Source organism: Gymnogyps californianus, chromosome 1 (assembly GCF_018139145.2).
Source record: "Gymnogyps californianus isolate 813 chromosome 1, ASM1813914v2, whole genome shotgun sequence".
Taxonomy (NCBI): Eukaryota; Metazoa; Chordata; class Aves; order Accipitriformes; family Cathartidae; genus Gymnogyps; species Gymnogyps californianus.
In genome coordinates this window covers 217,108,645-217,123,852 of record NC_059471.1, presented here as the reverse complement: position 1 = coordinate 217,123,852, position 15,208 = coordinate 217,108,645, and the positions used below count along the sequence as shown (strand labels likewise).

The 15,208-nt window shown below is 47.7% G+C and overlaps 1 protein-coding gene across 1 annotated transcript in view; it reads right to left on the bottom strand.

Annotated features, from left to right (window-relative positions):
- Positions 1-15,208, bottom strand: part of LOC127024529 (collagen alpha-1(VII) chain-like) — a 107,119-nt gene that overhangs the window by 77,974 nt on the left and 13,937 nt on the right. The window contains 14 exon segments of the mRNA XM_050909132.1: positions 1,357-1,547; positions 1,863-2,006; positions 3,354-3,477; positions 4,659-4,798; positions 5,129-5,332; positions 5,486-5,632; positions 8,791-8,910; positions 9,873-10,019; positions 10,466-10,603; positions 11,317-11,466; positions 11,788-11,916; positions 13,131-13,289; positions 13,927-14,046; positions 14,256-14,402. Coding sequence (XP_050765089.1) covers positions 1,357-1,547; positions 1,863-2,006; positions 3,354-3,477; positions 4,659-4,798; positions 5,129-5,332; positions 5,486-5,632; positions 8,791-8,910; positions 9,873-10,019; positions 10,466-10,603; positions 11,317-11,466; positions 11,788-11,916; positions 13,131-13,289; positions 13,927-14,046; positions 14,256-14,402 — 2,060 coding nt within the window.

Genomic DNA, 15,208 nt, shown 5'->3' with positions numbered 1-15,208 from the left:
TGAAATAAAGACCCTAATTCAACCATCCATGGACAACATTCATCTCACCTCATTTTAGACTGCCACAGCAGAAACATCACCATCTGAGCTATTCTGCCAGTGTGGACACCTACCTATGAACTGAATCACAACCAGTCTTTGCTGACCACACTGACTAGCTGTCCACCAACTACTACGGAGACCCTAATTTTCTCCAGTGAGGCTAACATAGACTGTTCGGTCTTGCTGGCTACAGCCACATCAGTAAACTCACTAGACCAGCACATGGGCTCTGGGGCTGTCCTACCGTTCTTCATGTCCTCTGGCTTTCTGCTTGATAGGAGGAGTGGGTAGATTTGCCTCCCGACATTTTATTTCTGAAGTAAGGAGCAGCGGCAGCTTGTTGGTCTGTTCAGTGGCTCACATGGAGTCTAGAGCTATCATCTGAGATGCCACAGAACATCTGGGACGTCTGCATGGGACTGGCAGATATGAAGGAGGATCTATGGAAGACTTGCATTTCATTGGTTTGCTGGGAAGGAGCACAGGAGGCTGCTGCATTTCCCATGCTGAAATGGCAACTTGTAGGATGACCTCCCTAAACATGGACATCGTTTCCAAAGTTAAAGGTCTTGACACTGATATAACTGCACTGCACACCACACAGGTATGAGAAGTGACCTGATCAGAGCAGTGATCAATGTTTCTTTGAAATACAATCCCCTGAACAGACACACCAGTGAACTAATTCTCACCTTTAAACACCAGGGACCACAAGCCTCCTCTTCTTTTTGGATAAGTGGTTCAGCTGATGATGGATTAGGGACGTGTGGCTTGCTCCCTGTGTCACCAAACGGCAATTGCTCGTCGGCTTCATGTCTGGCAACCTACAGCATGGAATTTGGCTTAGATTAGTGATTCTCCAGGTTTTGGAACCAGACGTCAAACACCAACCTTCAACAGGTCTCAAGAGGTCACTGTGCTTTTTTATCACCAATCTTTTCATTGAAACAGCCATAAAATATCACTGCTGGAGATACTTTGCAGATGAGCTCACATCCATACCAATGACCCATCAACTGGAGTTAGAAGAGGGCAATGAATTTATAATACTTCCAAGTGCTCTGCCCCCACAGTGGCCTTATGCAACAAAACTTTCAAAGATGTATTCTGGCTTCCCCAATTCCACTCCCTTGATTTCAAAGATTTGGTTCCTTATGTCTAGGCTTGGACTGTAAGTGAGGTCAGGATTGGACCCAGTGTCCTAAATCCATTCTGACTTTGCTTTGAAACTTTTCTCAGGGAAGAAGATTGCCCTTGTGCATGACCCGCACCAAGCAAGCTGGCTTATATTCAAAGGTCTGTGAAGTAGCTCACCTCCCCAGATGGTAGCTGGGCCCCTGAAGGCTGAGGGTCAGAACAAATTACTTCTATCAGCTCTCGGAGGATCTGGGGGAAGTCGTCAAACGTGCTGACGTAGAAAACGTTCTGGAGGTTCTGCTGCAGCAAGATGCTGTTGAGCTCAACGGGGTCAGCTCCTGAGACACCCACAGCAATGATGCGGATCCCTGAAACACATCGCTCACTCAACAGAAGCAAAAATATTTGAGATGATCAGAGTTTCCAAACCCCTCATCACAATCTTCCTGTTAATAACCTCTGCTGGGATCAGGTACTCCAGTAGCCACGCGAGAACTCACCTGAAGCAGCGTGTGTGTGTTATAGCAAACCAAGACACTCAAGCTAGGAACAGAAAGAAGAAAGGAGTGAAGAAAGCCAACACTGCACTCAAAGTCCACACATCACATAACGTACCACCCTCAACCCCCTGGAAATTCATGGAGAACCAAGGCCTCAGGGAAATGCAACAGGGCAACTCTTACCCAAAGCATGGGCTAGTCTGGCTGGCGGCAACACGTCATCCTGGGATTGCCCATCAGTCACGAGCACCATCGTGTGAGGGAAATTTGGTCTCATCCCTCTGGAGGACTGAAATAACTCCTTTAGCATGTAGGCTATACCACGACCTGAGCAAACATGGAGAGACACGGTGTAAATCTGTCTAAATATTAGGTTGGCAGGTAAGGACTGTGGGTCTCCTTCCACAGATGGAGGAAAAAGGGCATTCAGTGTGGCCCCATAAATAGATAGTAGCCCCTATCATGGGGCAACGTTTTTTGAGCGAAGGCAGCAGTAAATCAAATGATTGGCTGAAATGGTTCAGGCTGAATTCAGCAGATAGATAGTTTTGGAAAGGAAAAAAAAAAAGTATTCAGGAGATTTGAAGCATTTTTCCTACACTTTAGGAAAAAATCCACAGAATTCCCATTTCCAAATTTCTTTAGAAAGACTAGGAAAGTTTCACAAAGAACTCTCCCTCAAACTGAAATGGTTGAGAAGCCCCAAAACAGCATGGAAAGACTCCTACGAGCAGTAAAATGTCTTCATTTGACACAACCTCCATAAAAAGAAGGAGTAGAGGCAAGGTTACCTAGGAATTTGCAGTTTGACCAGTTTCATGCCTGCTTTCCCTAACCAGTCCCATCAAAATTCTTGTATTTTGATCAGCCCCATTGTTCTGTGTTCCTCACCAACACCACTGAACCAGGATGAGGTATATAAGCCTGCAGTTAACGTACATGGGTGCCTCAAACCTTCCCTTTATGTTGACTGATGGGAAGACTTTAATTGGGCCATTTAAAAATGTTAAAGTTAAAACTAACTACCTTCAATTTAATATTACTGCTTGTGTACCTTCAGGGAACCAGGTATACCCTACTGTCCTACTGGGAATGAGCAGGTGGAAAGTGCTGTCTGTCTCTGAGCTTTTTAACTACATAAGACAAAAGTATCTGAATTTCCAAGACGCTGAGCTAATGAAGAGCTGTGTTATTTGTACAACAGAGGTGAACAAAGGACATTATGTGATGACACACCATGAAAATAGGACGGGGCCCATTGTTTTGTTGTTAGGAGAACAAGGCAATAACCGTTGGAATTTGCTGATTAAAATGTGCATACAGTGGGCAATAAGATTGCTTCAGCATCAACTATCCTTACCTTATGTTTCTGGGCTTTGTCTCCAAGCCAGGTATAAAAACCTCCCTCAAGTGCAGGCAAGGTTGTAAAATAATGAAGAGAAACCCGGTAGTAAAACTAGGACATGGATAAAGGACATCAGGCTAGCTGGAAAGACTATCCCTAGAAATAAAACTAAATTCAATCCTCTGTTCTCAAAGTTTGAAGAACTTTGGACCATAACTTTCTAACCAAGTAAATGGTTTCAAAACACTCAGAAAAATGCTCTCCCTGGCCTCCAGCCTCTGTCTTGGGCCAGAAGGTCCACCCTATGTGTGCAGCTCACCCATACACACCCGTTTTTGTGTTGCCTCCAGCATAGGGCAGTCCCTTGACGGCTTTCAGGACACTGTTACGGTCACGGTGCTGGCTGAAGTAGAAGGCTGCCCTGGGCTCCTCGCTGTATTGAGCAACAGCAACCTGCCAAAGAAAAGGGGGTTAAAAAATGTGGAGGGCTCAGGCACACGGCAAATGTGCCATCGCTCAATAAACTGCCTTGAGTCAGATAATACAACTAGTTGCGGTGCAACAGGAGTGGAAAGAGGTTGTGTTTCTTGCAGACTGAAAACAGGCATAAAAATGGCTGTCAGGTTGGCAGGCACATAGGGGACAATCCATATGCTTAAGGATGGGCCAGGTTTCAGACTATTTCAGACTCTCTAGGGCGTCAGAGACTTCTGCACAGGCTGGCGGATACAGGACAGGACCGATGGGAGATTGGCGCGCTTCGGGCAGCTCATGGCTGGGTGGGAGCATCTCCTGCTGCAGCACCTCCCATGGCAGCACCCATCCCTCCTGAATTAAACCCTTGATCTCTGTTGACTGCAAAAGGAGGCCAGCTACTCAGCTCATAGTATAGCCACATAAATTGAAATGTCTTCACCTCCCCAGAATTATTTGTTAACTCAGGGTAACTTCATTATGTACCTAAACCTTCAAGACTACCTGCAAGTAAAGACTGCAAGAAGTTCCCACTTCCTGATCAATTGAAAGTGAGCTACGTAGTTCTCCCTTTCAAAGGGCTAGTTCAAATATTACATTAATTAAACACAAATGACCCAAAATAAATTATCTACTGAGCCTTCCTATTGGCTTTGCTGAGTTGTCATTTAATGCTGTAGGCTTCATTTGCCCTTGAGGTGTTTCACAGAATGCCCTGGGGGTCTGGTCCTCTGCTTGTCTAGAGGAGGCAGCTGCTGGCATGTGCTGCATCTCCCATCTGGGCCCCCACCTGGGTCTCTAACCATTAGCAGTCTGGATGTGGGCAGAAATGAGGTCCTAGAGGGGGACACGCACCTGACACCCCCTTGGGCTCCATAACCTAGACAGCATTTCAGTGGTAGGTCTGGAATTTGCTTTATTCCTGATGACTTGGTCTTGGAAAAATAACCAAGAAATGAAAATATATCCAAATGAGTAAGCTGATGTTTAGGAGACTTTTATTCATGTCTTTGTGGGACGCACACTTATCTTTACACAGAGCACTTAGCCTTTGTGATCCACAACATGTGAGCGAGCAGACTGCTCTCATCGCAGGGGTGAGCAAAAGGTGAACACTTGGAAGGAAAACACCTTCAGGAAACAGAATAACGAAATCTTGCCTGTGTCCCTTCAGGCCCAATCTTAGGGAAATAGGAAATGATCCGGAAGAGGAAATCCTTCACTTTATTGAAATTGCTCTGGCCAATACTCGAGGACTCGTCCACCAGGAACCCAATGTCTGCTTTGAACTTGCCACAGACTAGAGAGGGAAGAGAGGATCTCTGTAAGCTGGAGGGTCCTAAAGCAGAAGCATGTTTCTTTGTGTTCAGAGCAACAAAACAAACCCAATACCTCTCGCGATGCCAAGTGTTGGTGAGTGAGCAGGCAGCACCTTCACCCCACAGGGTAGTGCTGAGAGCTTCACTGCATTTTATAGGGTTTGTGTCTTCCCTTTCCCTGACATTGTCCACTCTCACTATTTAATGAATAAAGACTAGTTTTGGCTCCTGAGATCAGAGAACACCATGGTCCATGGTGGTTTTGACCTACTGCTACATCGTTATCAGATCACACAAGGATACACACTCACTTGGCCCAGGGAGAGTTGTCAGCAGTGCAGACACTACAGTGGTCGATAGTAGGGTCTCTGGGGTTGGTGGTAGTGTTGTGGTGGTGGCCAGTGGAAGAGGAGTGGTCCCCACATTGCTAGGAGATATGGATGGGGATCTCATCGTATCCAATTTTGTAGAAGTCACTGGAGCAATTGGCACAGGTGACTCTCTGTGAGGTCCCACTGGAAGAGGCAAACAGAAAAGGTGTTTTTTAAACCTCTTTTAGTTATGATGCCACTATCTAGCAAAGTGTCAGAAGGGCAGAGAAGCCAAGAAATTAGCCTCAATAGCAGCTACCCAGGTAAAGCTGCAACACAAGTCTCCAGCCTTCATACCTGTTTGCCCAAGGAGTGTTGTCTCTGGTCCCTCTCTATCTCCAAAGACTGGTCTTATAGAAAACAAATACATTTCTTTGGCGCTCAGTCCTGTCACTCGGTACGATCTAGAAGCTGCTGATAACAGTTCCTGGGAAAGATCAGAACCTGTGAAAAAGGAAGAAACATGCCTTGACTGGGAGCCAGAGAAACTCAAAATAACTCCTCTGTCTGTAGCATCCCATCTTCTAATGACACCACCTTTGGCAAACAGGAGCTTGGGGACAAGATGAGTCCTGGGCTTCGGAGCAGAGGCTCTTGGTAAGACACGTTTGCAAACTGCAATGGTCAGGTCCTAAACTAGATGAAATAAGGTCGTTTGTGTCTGACAAGGGAGTTCTTGAGTACATGAACAGGAAAAGAAAATGGGAATTTGTACAAGTGTTTAGAGAGGGCATTTGGTCCAGGTGGTGTCCGAGGCTGAGCTCTGTGATAGATCAATGGTTTGCGGCCGTTAGCATGTATAGAAACAGGATTCTTTTTTGTTAATGAATGGAAAGTTTGCTGAAAAGTAGAATCAAACTTACTTGAGAAATTTGGTCACATACAATAGATATAGTTTTGATTTAAAATAATGGTAGGAAAAATCTGTGAAAATGTCATGATAATGTTTTGACATTTTGTAAGTATCTTATTTTGGAAATACTGAAATGATGAGTTTTGACACTGTTCAAAGTGAAACTTGCACCTCTTCATTCTGAAATAGCATTTTCCCTTAAAAAAAAAAAAAAAGCTCAGTTTCTACAGAAAGAATAAATAATCTGTTTCATTTTCATTAAATGTTCTCAATTACCCCCAAAAATTTTTGGAAGGGAGGTGTTGCTCCTTTAAAAAAAAAAAACAAAAAATCCCTCTTGCAGTTTGACTCAAACTCTTCTACTCCCCTCCCTTTGGGTAGGCAAGTCAAAATAATAATAATTGGTTTAGATGCCATGCTACCTTGTCTGAAGAGATTTGCTGTAGGAAACACAAGCTGACAGCTCTGCTGAAGCACGGATCGACGGCAGTCCACCACCCACCCTGCCTGCCTGGACCCCCAAACAGGCAAGTTCAGCTACTTTTCCTTGGCAGCTATGCCATTGTGTGGCACTAAACCCCTTTGTTTCACATAATGGGGCTTTCACGTAATGAGAAACAGTGTATGGTTACCACATGTACTCTGGGACAGGAAGAAGACTTTGCTGGCGGACTGAGGTAGGAGGTACCTGGATCATACCCAGGGAGATTTGCCCAGCACAAGACTGGTAAGCACATGCAGGAAGAAGTCTGCAACCTTTGGAGAAGGAAGATGGTCTTTCCTGGGAACAAATTTCTACGAAGAATGAAGCTGATGTTTTGCAAAGGACAAGAGACTGTGAGGCTCAAGGTGCAAATGCAAGATTAAACGAGCTTCTATTGATTAGGTGGACAAGAAAACCATGACTTCGGTGCTCCGAGAGCAGTCAAGGGAAGGTACAAAGAAGAGAGAAGAGGGCAATGTCCAGCTGAACTTCTCCAAGGTCCTTCCTGTTACATGGGGGAGGAAGGCTGGGTCTGGATGGAGCCCTGTTGACATACATGGGTTTGGTTTTGTCCAACACTGGACAGAGGAGGTCTACAGCTGGGATGACCTCAAGCTGCGTAGAAGGGGACCCCATCTTTTATAAGGCAGGCTGGCTAGAGTGGGCCTGCAGGGAGGAGGGCATTAAATGAGCTTAAAAGGGGGGCAAGGGAAATGGGTAATGAATGAGTACTCATTTAGAAAAAAAATCAAATTGCGGAGAAGAAAATTAATCAAGGCACCAAGAGACAAAAAAAAAAAGACAAAATTCTTAATTGCCTTTATACACTAATGCTGGCAGCCCGGATAATTAAACAAGAGAAATTGGAATTACTCACTTATGAGCATAAATTTGATCTCGTTGGTACTATTGAAATGTGGTGGCATGATTCATCTGATTGGAATGTTAAATCAATACTTATAAACCTATTTCAGAAGGATCGATCGAGTGAGGGCACAGGGGGACTGTCAGACATGGTATTATCCATTTCTGAGCCCCTGACAACTCTGAAACCAATGATTTTTGAATACTTACGGATCGATATTTTAACAGCACGGCACAGGAGGGGAACAGTTGTATTAGATCACTTAAATCACCCTAGAGAACCGAATGTTCAGTTCCCTAATCACTTATCCGTAATACATAGAGCAAAAAATGATGCTACCACGGGAGACTTCATCCTGAGTGACATATGCTGCAAGTCTTAAGCTGCCAATACCAAAATGTCCTTGGAATTAAAAAAAATTAAATCTGATGACCTGGTAACTCAAAAAGCATTGCAGGGAGCACAGGGGAATTGTGTCAGATTCGTTTTCTTTATTGACTTGTGAAGATGAACTGATCCCTAGCAAAAAGTTAGTGGCTGAAACAACAATGACAGGAAACTTGCTGTATTCAAAGAGGTTTAAGCCTACTCCAGGAAAAAATAATATAGCTGGTGCTTTAAAAGGGCAAACCCTGTAAGGCCGAATCAATTGGAAAAAGAAATATACACTAGAAATTGTGAGCAATGATTAAGAACATTTTAAAAGCTCTTTACCGTATAGTAAAGCTTTTAAACAGATAAGAATTAAGGTTGCATGGATGACAAAAAACAACCTTTTTTTGGTTCACTGCAACTATCCCTGATGGACAGGTAGTGACCCTAGAGGAAGAGACACTGAAAATGCCAACCAGCAGGCTTTTTTCTAAGCAATTTTCACGTCTCCTTTTTCTTCCCCCGAGGATTTTGGAACGGCCAAATGGGTCATCTTGTGAGCCTCCTCAGTAGGCCAGCTTCCATTTGTCCCCCCTCTTTTTCACCCAAATTAAGAAGCTGAGATGAAGGGACATGATGTATGGAAGCCCCCAGGGTCAACCCTCTGTTCTCCTGCTAAACAGGGTCCACATGGGTTCAAAAGAAGGAACAGTGTTGGTGCCAACAGTGACAGCATCATTTACCCCAGGTCAAACTGGGCAGCACGTGGAGACACAAGTCATGACACTTGAAGGAAACAGCAGCCACTTAAGGCTGGTGGTGGAAAGAAATTTTCCCTTTAATACCTGCCACTTGCATCTTCTGCAGCATCAGCTGGCTCTAAGACCAGGTACTGAATCAAACAGACCACAGGAGAAGCCAGATACGTCCATGCTCCATCTTCACATCCCCTTGGGTGATGGGACAGCCCACACAGGAGGGGACCAAATTACAAGCCATCCTTCCTCCCCCCACCAAAAAAACTTTACCTGAGGACAAACGCCATGTTAATAGGTACGTGGATGCTCCAGGAACAGCCATCCAAGTCAGCAAAACGCTGGTCTCCGCAGCGTCCTGAACCATGAACTCAGTCACTTTGGGTAAATCCACTGTTGGAAAAGAAAGAAACAAAGCTTAGGGTGGGTAGAAGCTACCACCAAAAGCTTGATCGAGCTGAAAGGAAGCTGATGCATCCTTTGGGAGGTGCAAATCCTGGCCCCACTGAAATCAAAGGCAAAAAGTCCAGATAGAAATGATGAGAACAAAGCACATCTCCCCTGCACTGGTCCACAGCTCCAGCTGCTGGTGAATCTCTCAGATCATAGCTACCCCAGGGTGCAAAGATGTGTGTGCCAGGAACCACATCTTAGCCTGCAAACAGCTTTGGAGACCTTCTGCCTCCTAAAATACCATGTTTCTGGTGAGAGGAAGGAGTCTCTACAGCACTTCAGTGGTTTTCCAGAAAGCTGAATCAGATCAGATCCTCACCTGGTGGGAATTGGTGGGGTTTTAGCAAATAACTGTTGGCAGATCTTCAGCCTGGACTGCCGGATGTTTCTCTAAACTGATTGTGAATTTGAGCTGTTGGGATGGGCAATAAAGTTTTTGCCTGCTCACTTGTGCCAGATGCTAGTGCTCCCTGAAACCACAGCGCTGGCTCCACACCCCTGACTTTCTCCACTGTTTGATCTCCAAATCTGCCTATTCTGCAGCATTAGTCAAGTTGCATGATGCCACGGCGTCATGAATGATGTTTGCCTTTATATACTGGAAATGGTCAAGATATTGTAACTGAAGAGGTAGTTCCAAGATAGTGTGTCACAAAAATAGCATCTCACAGTGATTATTGGCAGGGGAAAAAAGGCAAAGTCCCGTTTCTCAGCAATAAGAAGAAAGGACCAATGCATGTTTTCTGGCATGCTGGCTGGTGGGACCTGAGAAGTGATAAGGTGTCTATCAGCCAATATTGCTCTTTTTCCATCCTCACCTCCCATCACAGCCCCTAGGAAGGGACAGCCCCCAGCACTAATGTGGAGATGCTCTTGTCCCCAGCCAGCAGTTCCGTACTCACAGGTTTTGGCTGTGAGGAGCGTGGGGCTTCCCTCCCGTCCCCTGATCACTGCAGACATGCAGATGGTGTAGGTGGTGCTCTCCTTCAGTTTGGGGATCGTGAAGGAGACTGTCTCTGCTGCAACCAGCTGGGAGGTTTCCAAGCCACCTAAGAGGAGATGTTCAAAAAAACCCCACAGTGTACATAGAAAGGGAAAGGTAATTGCTATTAACAATCATTGTTACAGCAGCTTCCTCACACAGCTCTTATGGGACCCGGCCAGGGAGGAGCGTTATGAGGTCATTTTGCATATGGGGAAACTGAGGCACGGGCAGGTGAGAGATCTGGTCACAAAGGCATGACATGCGCTGCTGGAAGGGAACAACTTCTTTGACTTCCCAAATCCCAACTATGCCTATATCCAACGGATACCTTTGTTAGAGACTAAAACCTGGCTCAGTTACAGGGCTTCAACCTGCCCCCGTAGACATTACAGTCCCCATCTACCCCGATCATCTGTGGGAAAAGGAGTGAGCTGAGCTAAGCTCCTATTTTCTGAGGTTCCTTGTGCTCTGTCCTCATACCGCACCTGACTAAGAGACCGGGTTGCTTACCGTTGAACGGCACCCAGGATATCTTATAGTGAGTCACGCCAGGAAGCCTCCTCCAAGACAGCTTCAAGCTATTTACACCAGTGTCAGTAATCCTCAGATCTTGGATGGTCTGGATGGCGTTGGAGTCTGCAAAAGATGCTGCAAAAATGAACCAGGGTAAGATGTCTGAAGTAACAGCTCAAGTTACACAGCACCAGGTTCATGGCTATAAGCTATGGTGCTGAAGAAAGATTTGAGTATTCGTGCAATGTCTACTTTCCAGACATTATCCAGGCATGCCAGGCTGCATTTCCTAATGAATCCATGGAGAGGAGCACTGTGCAGTTAAGTTGAGGGATCTCATCCACATCTCTTACCGCCTGCACCAAACTCTGGTGACACGACACAGGGACATGAGGAGGGGGCCAAGAGAGGACAAATCATCCAGATGCATCTTCAAACTCCATGGGGAACTGTGATTCAGATGAACTCATGTGAAAAAGACACTGAAAGAACCCAGGAGCCCAAGTTTGAAGAGGCAGAGCCACAAATCAAGGAATGGCAAACCTCAAGAGTGCATGCTGGTGAGTTGACCCTGAGTGGTGCCTGCAGAGAGGCTCCTACCTTCCTGAGATGGCTGTGGATGAATAAGGCTGGGGAGCGTGTTAATACGTCCAGGGTTACCTACCTATGCCAAGCCTGTTTAACATGCCAGAAGGACGTGTCTACTCCTACCCATGGGAACAGCCGTGGATTATTGCTACCAGCTATGAGGGCTGCTCATGTCACTCCACCATCAACGTGCAACACACAAGACCACGAATCCAGCCTTTGCATCCCAACACAAAGACGGTTGTTCCACCAGGACATACCTGTGCGGTGAGTCAGAGTCACCTCTGGCCCCTCGGTCTTGCTGAAGACAGCCCGAACGCTGACTTTATACAGAGTGTCAGGCAGCAAGTGGTCGATCCGGTAAGCCAACACTCTACTGCCCAGGTACTGAGTCTTGGCAACCTGTTTTTCTGTAAAAAAAAAAAGGGATACTTCAGAGCCTGTAGCTCACCAGTGAGGCTGGTGGCATCCCCTCCAACGGAAATAGCTCTTCCTTACTGTACTATTGTTTCAGAGCTTTGGGGATTATCTTCATAAATAGAAGAGCATGAGTACAAAGAGAGAAGGAGCCATCGCCAATGGGTGCAGGCTGAGGACCATGTTTCTCAATAGTGAGATGTCTTTCCTACCCCAGGCAGTAGATCAGGAGTTTGGAAAGGTGCCTCCCATGGCCATGGCCACAGACAAGGGTCTGTGCCAGGAATGAGCATGTGCACCCTTTCTCTGCTCACCTTTGCCTGCTCCCACAGGGCTCCACGTGACTTTGAATTTGGTGGCAGCTGCTGTGGCACTCCACGCCATAGACAGGCTTGTGCTGGTGTAGGACATCACCTTGAAATTGGAGACGTAGCCAAGAGGAGCTGCAAGGTGAAGACAGCATTAGACAGTGCCCTGACTGCTGTCCAACAGGGCTCCTCATTGGCAGTATAAAGAGGCCAAAATTATATAAAAGGGTTAAAAGCGGTATCTTTGCTTATTCTCAGTGTCCATCGTCCTCACCTGGAGAGACACCAGTTTGTACTGCTTGAGGTCTGGGCCGTGCACGTACATCATACCTCCCTTAGCACCAAGCAGCATATTCTGTTCTAGATCCAGGTGGGAGCACCACTGCAAGCCCAGGACAGGCAGTACAGGGATCCGGGGAGTCGTGAGGTCCAGATCCCAGTGCTCCGACACTGCCTGCGGGGTGAAACATCCACCCAGAGCTCCCACAGGTGCTGAACACCAGTGTTGGCCTGTGCTCTTCTTCACAAGGGTCAGCCCATTATCTCCATACTGTATTCCAGGGTTGCTAGTCACCTTCTGCCACTTTTAAACCTCTCCAAGGATACATCTAGTACTGCGCAAATCTTGCCTCTGCTTTCTGATCATCACGCTTAGCATTGCTGCCTTCCCCCCGCGCAAGATGCAGCAACCCAGAAGTTCACCTTGGAGGGACAAGCTCTGGCCATCAACTAGACCACCGTCTTTCCCTATTTTACAGGAAGAATTTGCATCTGCTGCCTCTTGTCCAGGCAACCTGATCTTCCACCACAGTCCTTTGGAGTCCCTCCTTCTTTGAGGCAAGGGACAGTCCTTGTCACCAGGCAGAAAGGACCATATTAGCATGTTCCTCTCCCTTTATCTCCCTATGGCTCCCTACAGCAGAATTTACCCAGATCTTATCTCTTTTCCAGCTGGACTTTTTGACAATGTTGAAGACTTTGGCCATTGGTCTGGATTTCAGGATGCCTGGAAGCTCAGTGAGCGCAGATCAGGCTGTTCATATCTGAAGCTCTGCCCAAGCCCACAGCACATGAACAGATCCACCGCAGAGCCCGTTGACTCCAGTTTGCACCTGAAGACTCCCAGGCAGAAAACCCAGAGCCTTTGGGATTCACGGTCTCACTCACCAGGCACAGCAGGTTGGCAGGGCAGAGGACCACCACCACAGTGGCCCTGACATGAGGGGAAGATGATGGGAGTGGGGTGCAGGAGGTACAGTGTAAAGCCTTTGTAGGGATACACAAGGTTGAACCAGGTATACAAGGGTTGTGTGCTGGGGTAGCTACTTGAACGTCCTGCCCGTACTCACATGTCCTGGCTGAGGTTGTGATCCCCGGTCCCTCCACTGAGCCAAAGAGCACGTACAGGGAAATCACGTACTCAGTGTCATGGGCCAGGTTGCGGAGGTGGTAGGCTGTGATCGACTTGTTGAGGGCCAGCTGGCGAGGGCGGTCTTTGCCAAAGAACTCTTTGGAAGAGAGAAAATAAAACAGAAGAGGATAAAGACTGAAGAGTCTGGAGAGCAGCTCTGTTGCATACTGGGAAAGACACCATGTTTTCCCCAGCAGTCCATCTCTGACCCAGCTGAACCTCTGTTGTAGGACACCCATGTGTGCACCGGGGCAAGAGAGAGTTTTCCTATGGTTATTTATTTGGGAATTCGAATGACTAAAGGATCCAAACCAGCTGAGAGGAACTGAAGGAACCAAACCAGCTCTCACATCCAGGGCCCACAGTAACGTGGGCATGTGCTCTGTCCCTCCCCAGCATCTGCAGGGAGTTGCAAAGCCCCTGTGCTACATGACCTGCCCCCCTTCTTCCCTGAGGACCAGGCAAGGTGGTGTAGAACTCTTGGTCTATGTGTTGGGCTGGGGTCAGGCTGAACGTAGTTGCTGCAGGGACCCTGCCTGCTGGCACTGTGGGTCAGGTCCAGGAATAATTTCTGGTTTCAGTTCATGCCTTGAAGTTGTGGGAGAGGCAGCTCAGACCAGTTAATGAGCTGGACCTGCCCCTACACCCACCATCCCCGAGGTTCCCAGTGCCTGGTCTCCCACGCTACAGAAGGAGGTGGAGGCGATGCAGGCTGGAGGGGAGCGGGGTCTCACCTGGTGTAGGACCCCAAGCCACTCGGTACCCAGTGGCCCCAGCAACCGAGTCCCAGGAGACCAGAGCGCTGTTGATGGATATCTCACTCACTTTCAGCATCTGGACGGTGCTCGATGCCACTGCAAGAGAGCAGAGTTGACCAATTGCATCAAGGTCCCAACAGCTTCTAAGTGGCCCCTAAAAGCTGCGATGAACCAGACTGCTTTCTGCACCAGGTGACAAGGCAGGGTGGTGACTACAAATTACACCAGCTCTGTGCTGCCAGCACAGCCTGACCCCCATCCGTGTCTGCTTGGGCTGGCTCCCACCCCTGCTGCAGGGCACTCACCCGTCGTCGCTTTTCCGCTCACCACCGGCCCCTCAACATCCCCAAAGATGGGGTTGATGGTGACGGTGTACTCTGTGCCAGGCTGCAGCCCCTGGATCATGTAGTAGCTGTAGGTGTTGCTGAGGTTCACGTCCTGGATGCTGCTCTCTGCGAAGGGAAACGATGTCTGGGCTCCCTTGGGTCAGCCCAAGGAGGACCACCCTCCTTGTCTGGGAGGGCAGCGGGCAATCATGCAAACAACCACTTGAGAACTACACAGTGCATGAGACTGAATGGCACTTCATCCTCCTGGCTTGCACATGTGCCGGCAAGGTCCTCAAGCCAAAGATGGTAGGGATAGGGCTTAATGCAATGAGCACATATCTTGGTTGAGGAGTTAATGTATATCTGGGTAGAAATAACCCACAGCCACTTGGGCAGACCTCAGTAATCACCAACAGATCAAGGCAGCCCAGGGCTTTTCAGGCCAAAGAAAATAAATCAGGTAGCAACACACAAATGGCCACGTATGGGTCTGCGAGCAGTCCTGTAAGAGGGTCTACACTCTGCCCAGCCCTAGGTGACTTGGTGCTGGGGTTATCTTGCCTTCCCTGCAGGACACAACAGCCAGCTGATGCCACAAAAGACATTTTCTCATTTCTGTATCCCTGTTGTGGACTAGAAACCGCTCAGCTAAACCTCTCGGCATCGCTGTAGAGGGAGGCATGGCAGGAGAAGAGTTAAAACCTAATCCCTGGGGATCACACCCCGTTTCAGAGGGGCAGAGAGGTGCAGACAGCAGTATGCGGGGGCTTTGGGGGGGGAAGCTGCCATTTGCAGTTTGGTCACTGGAGGGTGCCATGTCCCCATCTTCTGCTCCACCAGCACCCTGAGCCCCCATCCCCCTTCTCCCACCCCACGCCATGGACTTTCTCTCCACATCAGCCGCTCGTTTATGTTTATCTATTCTCTGT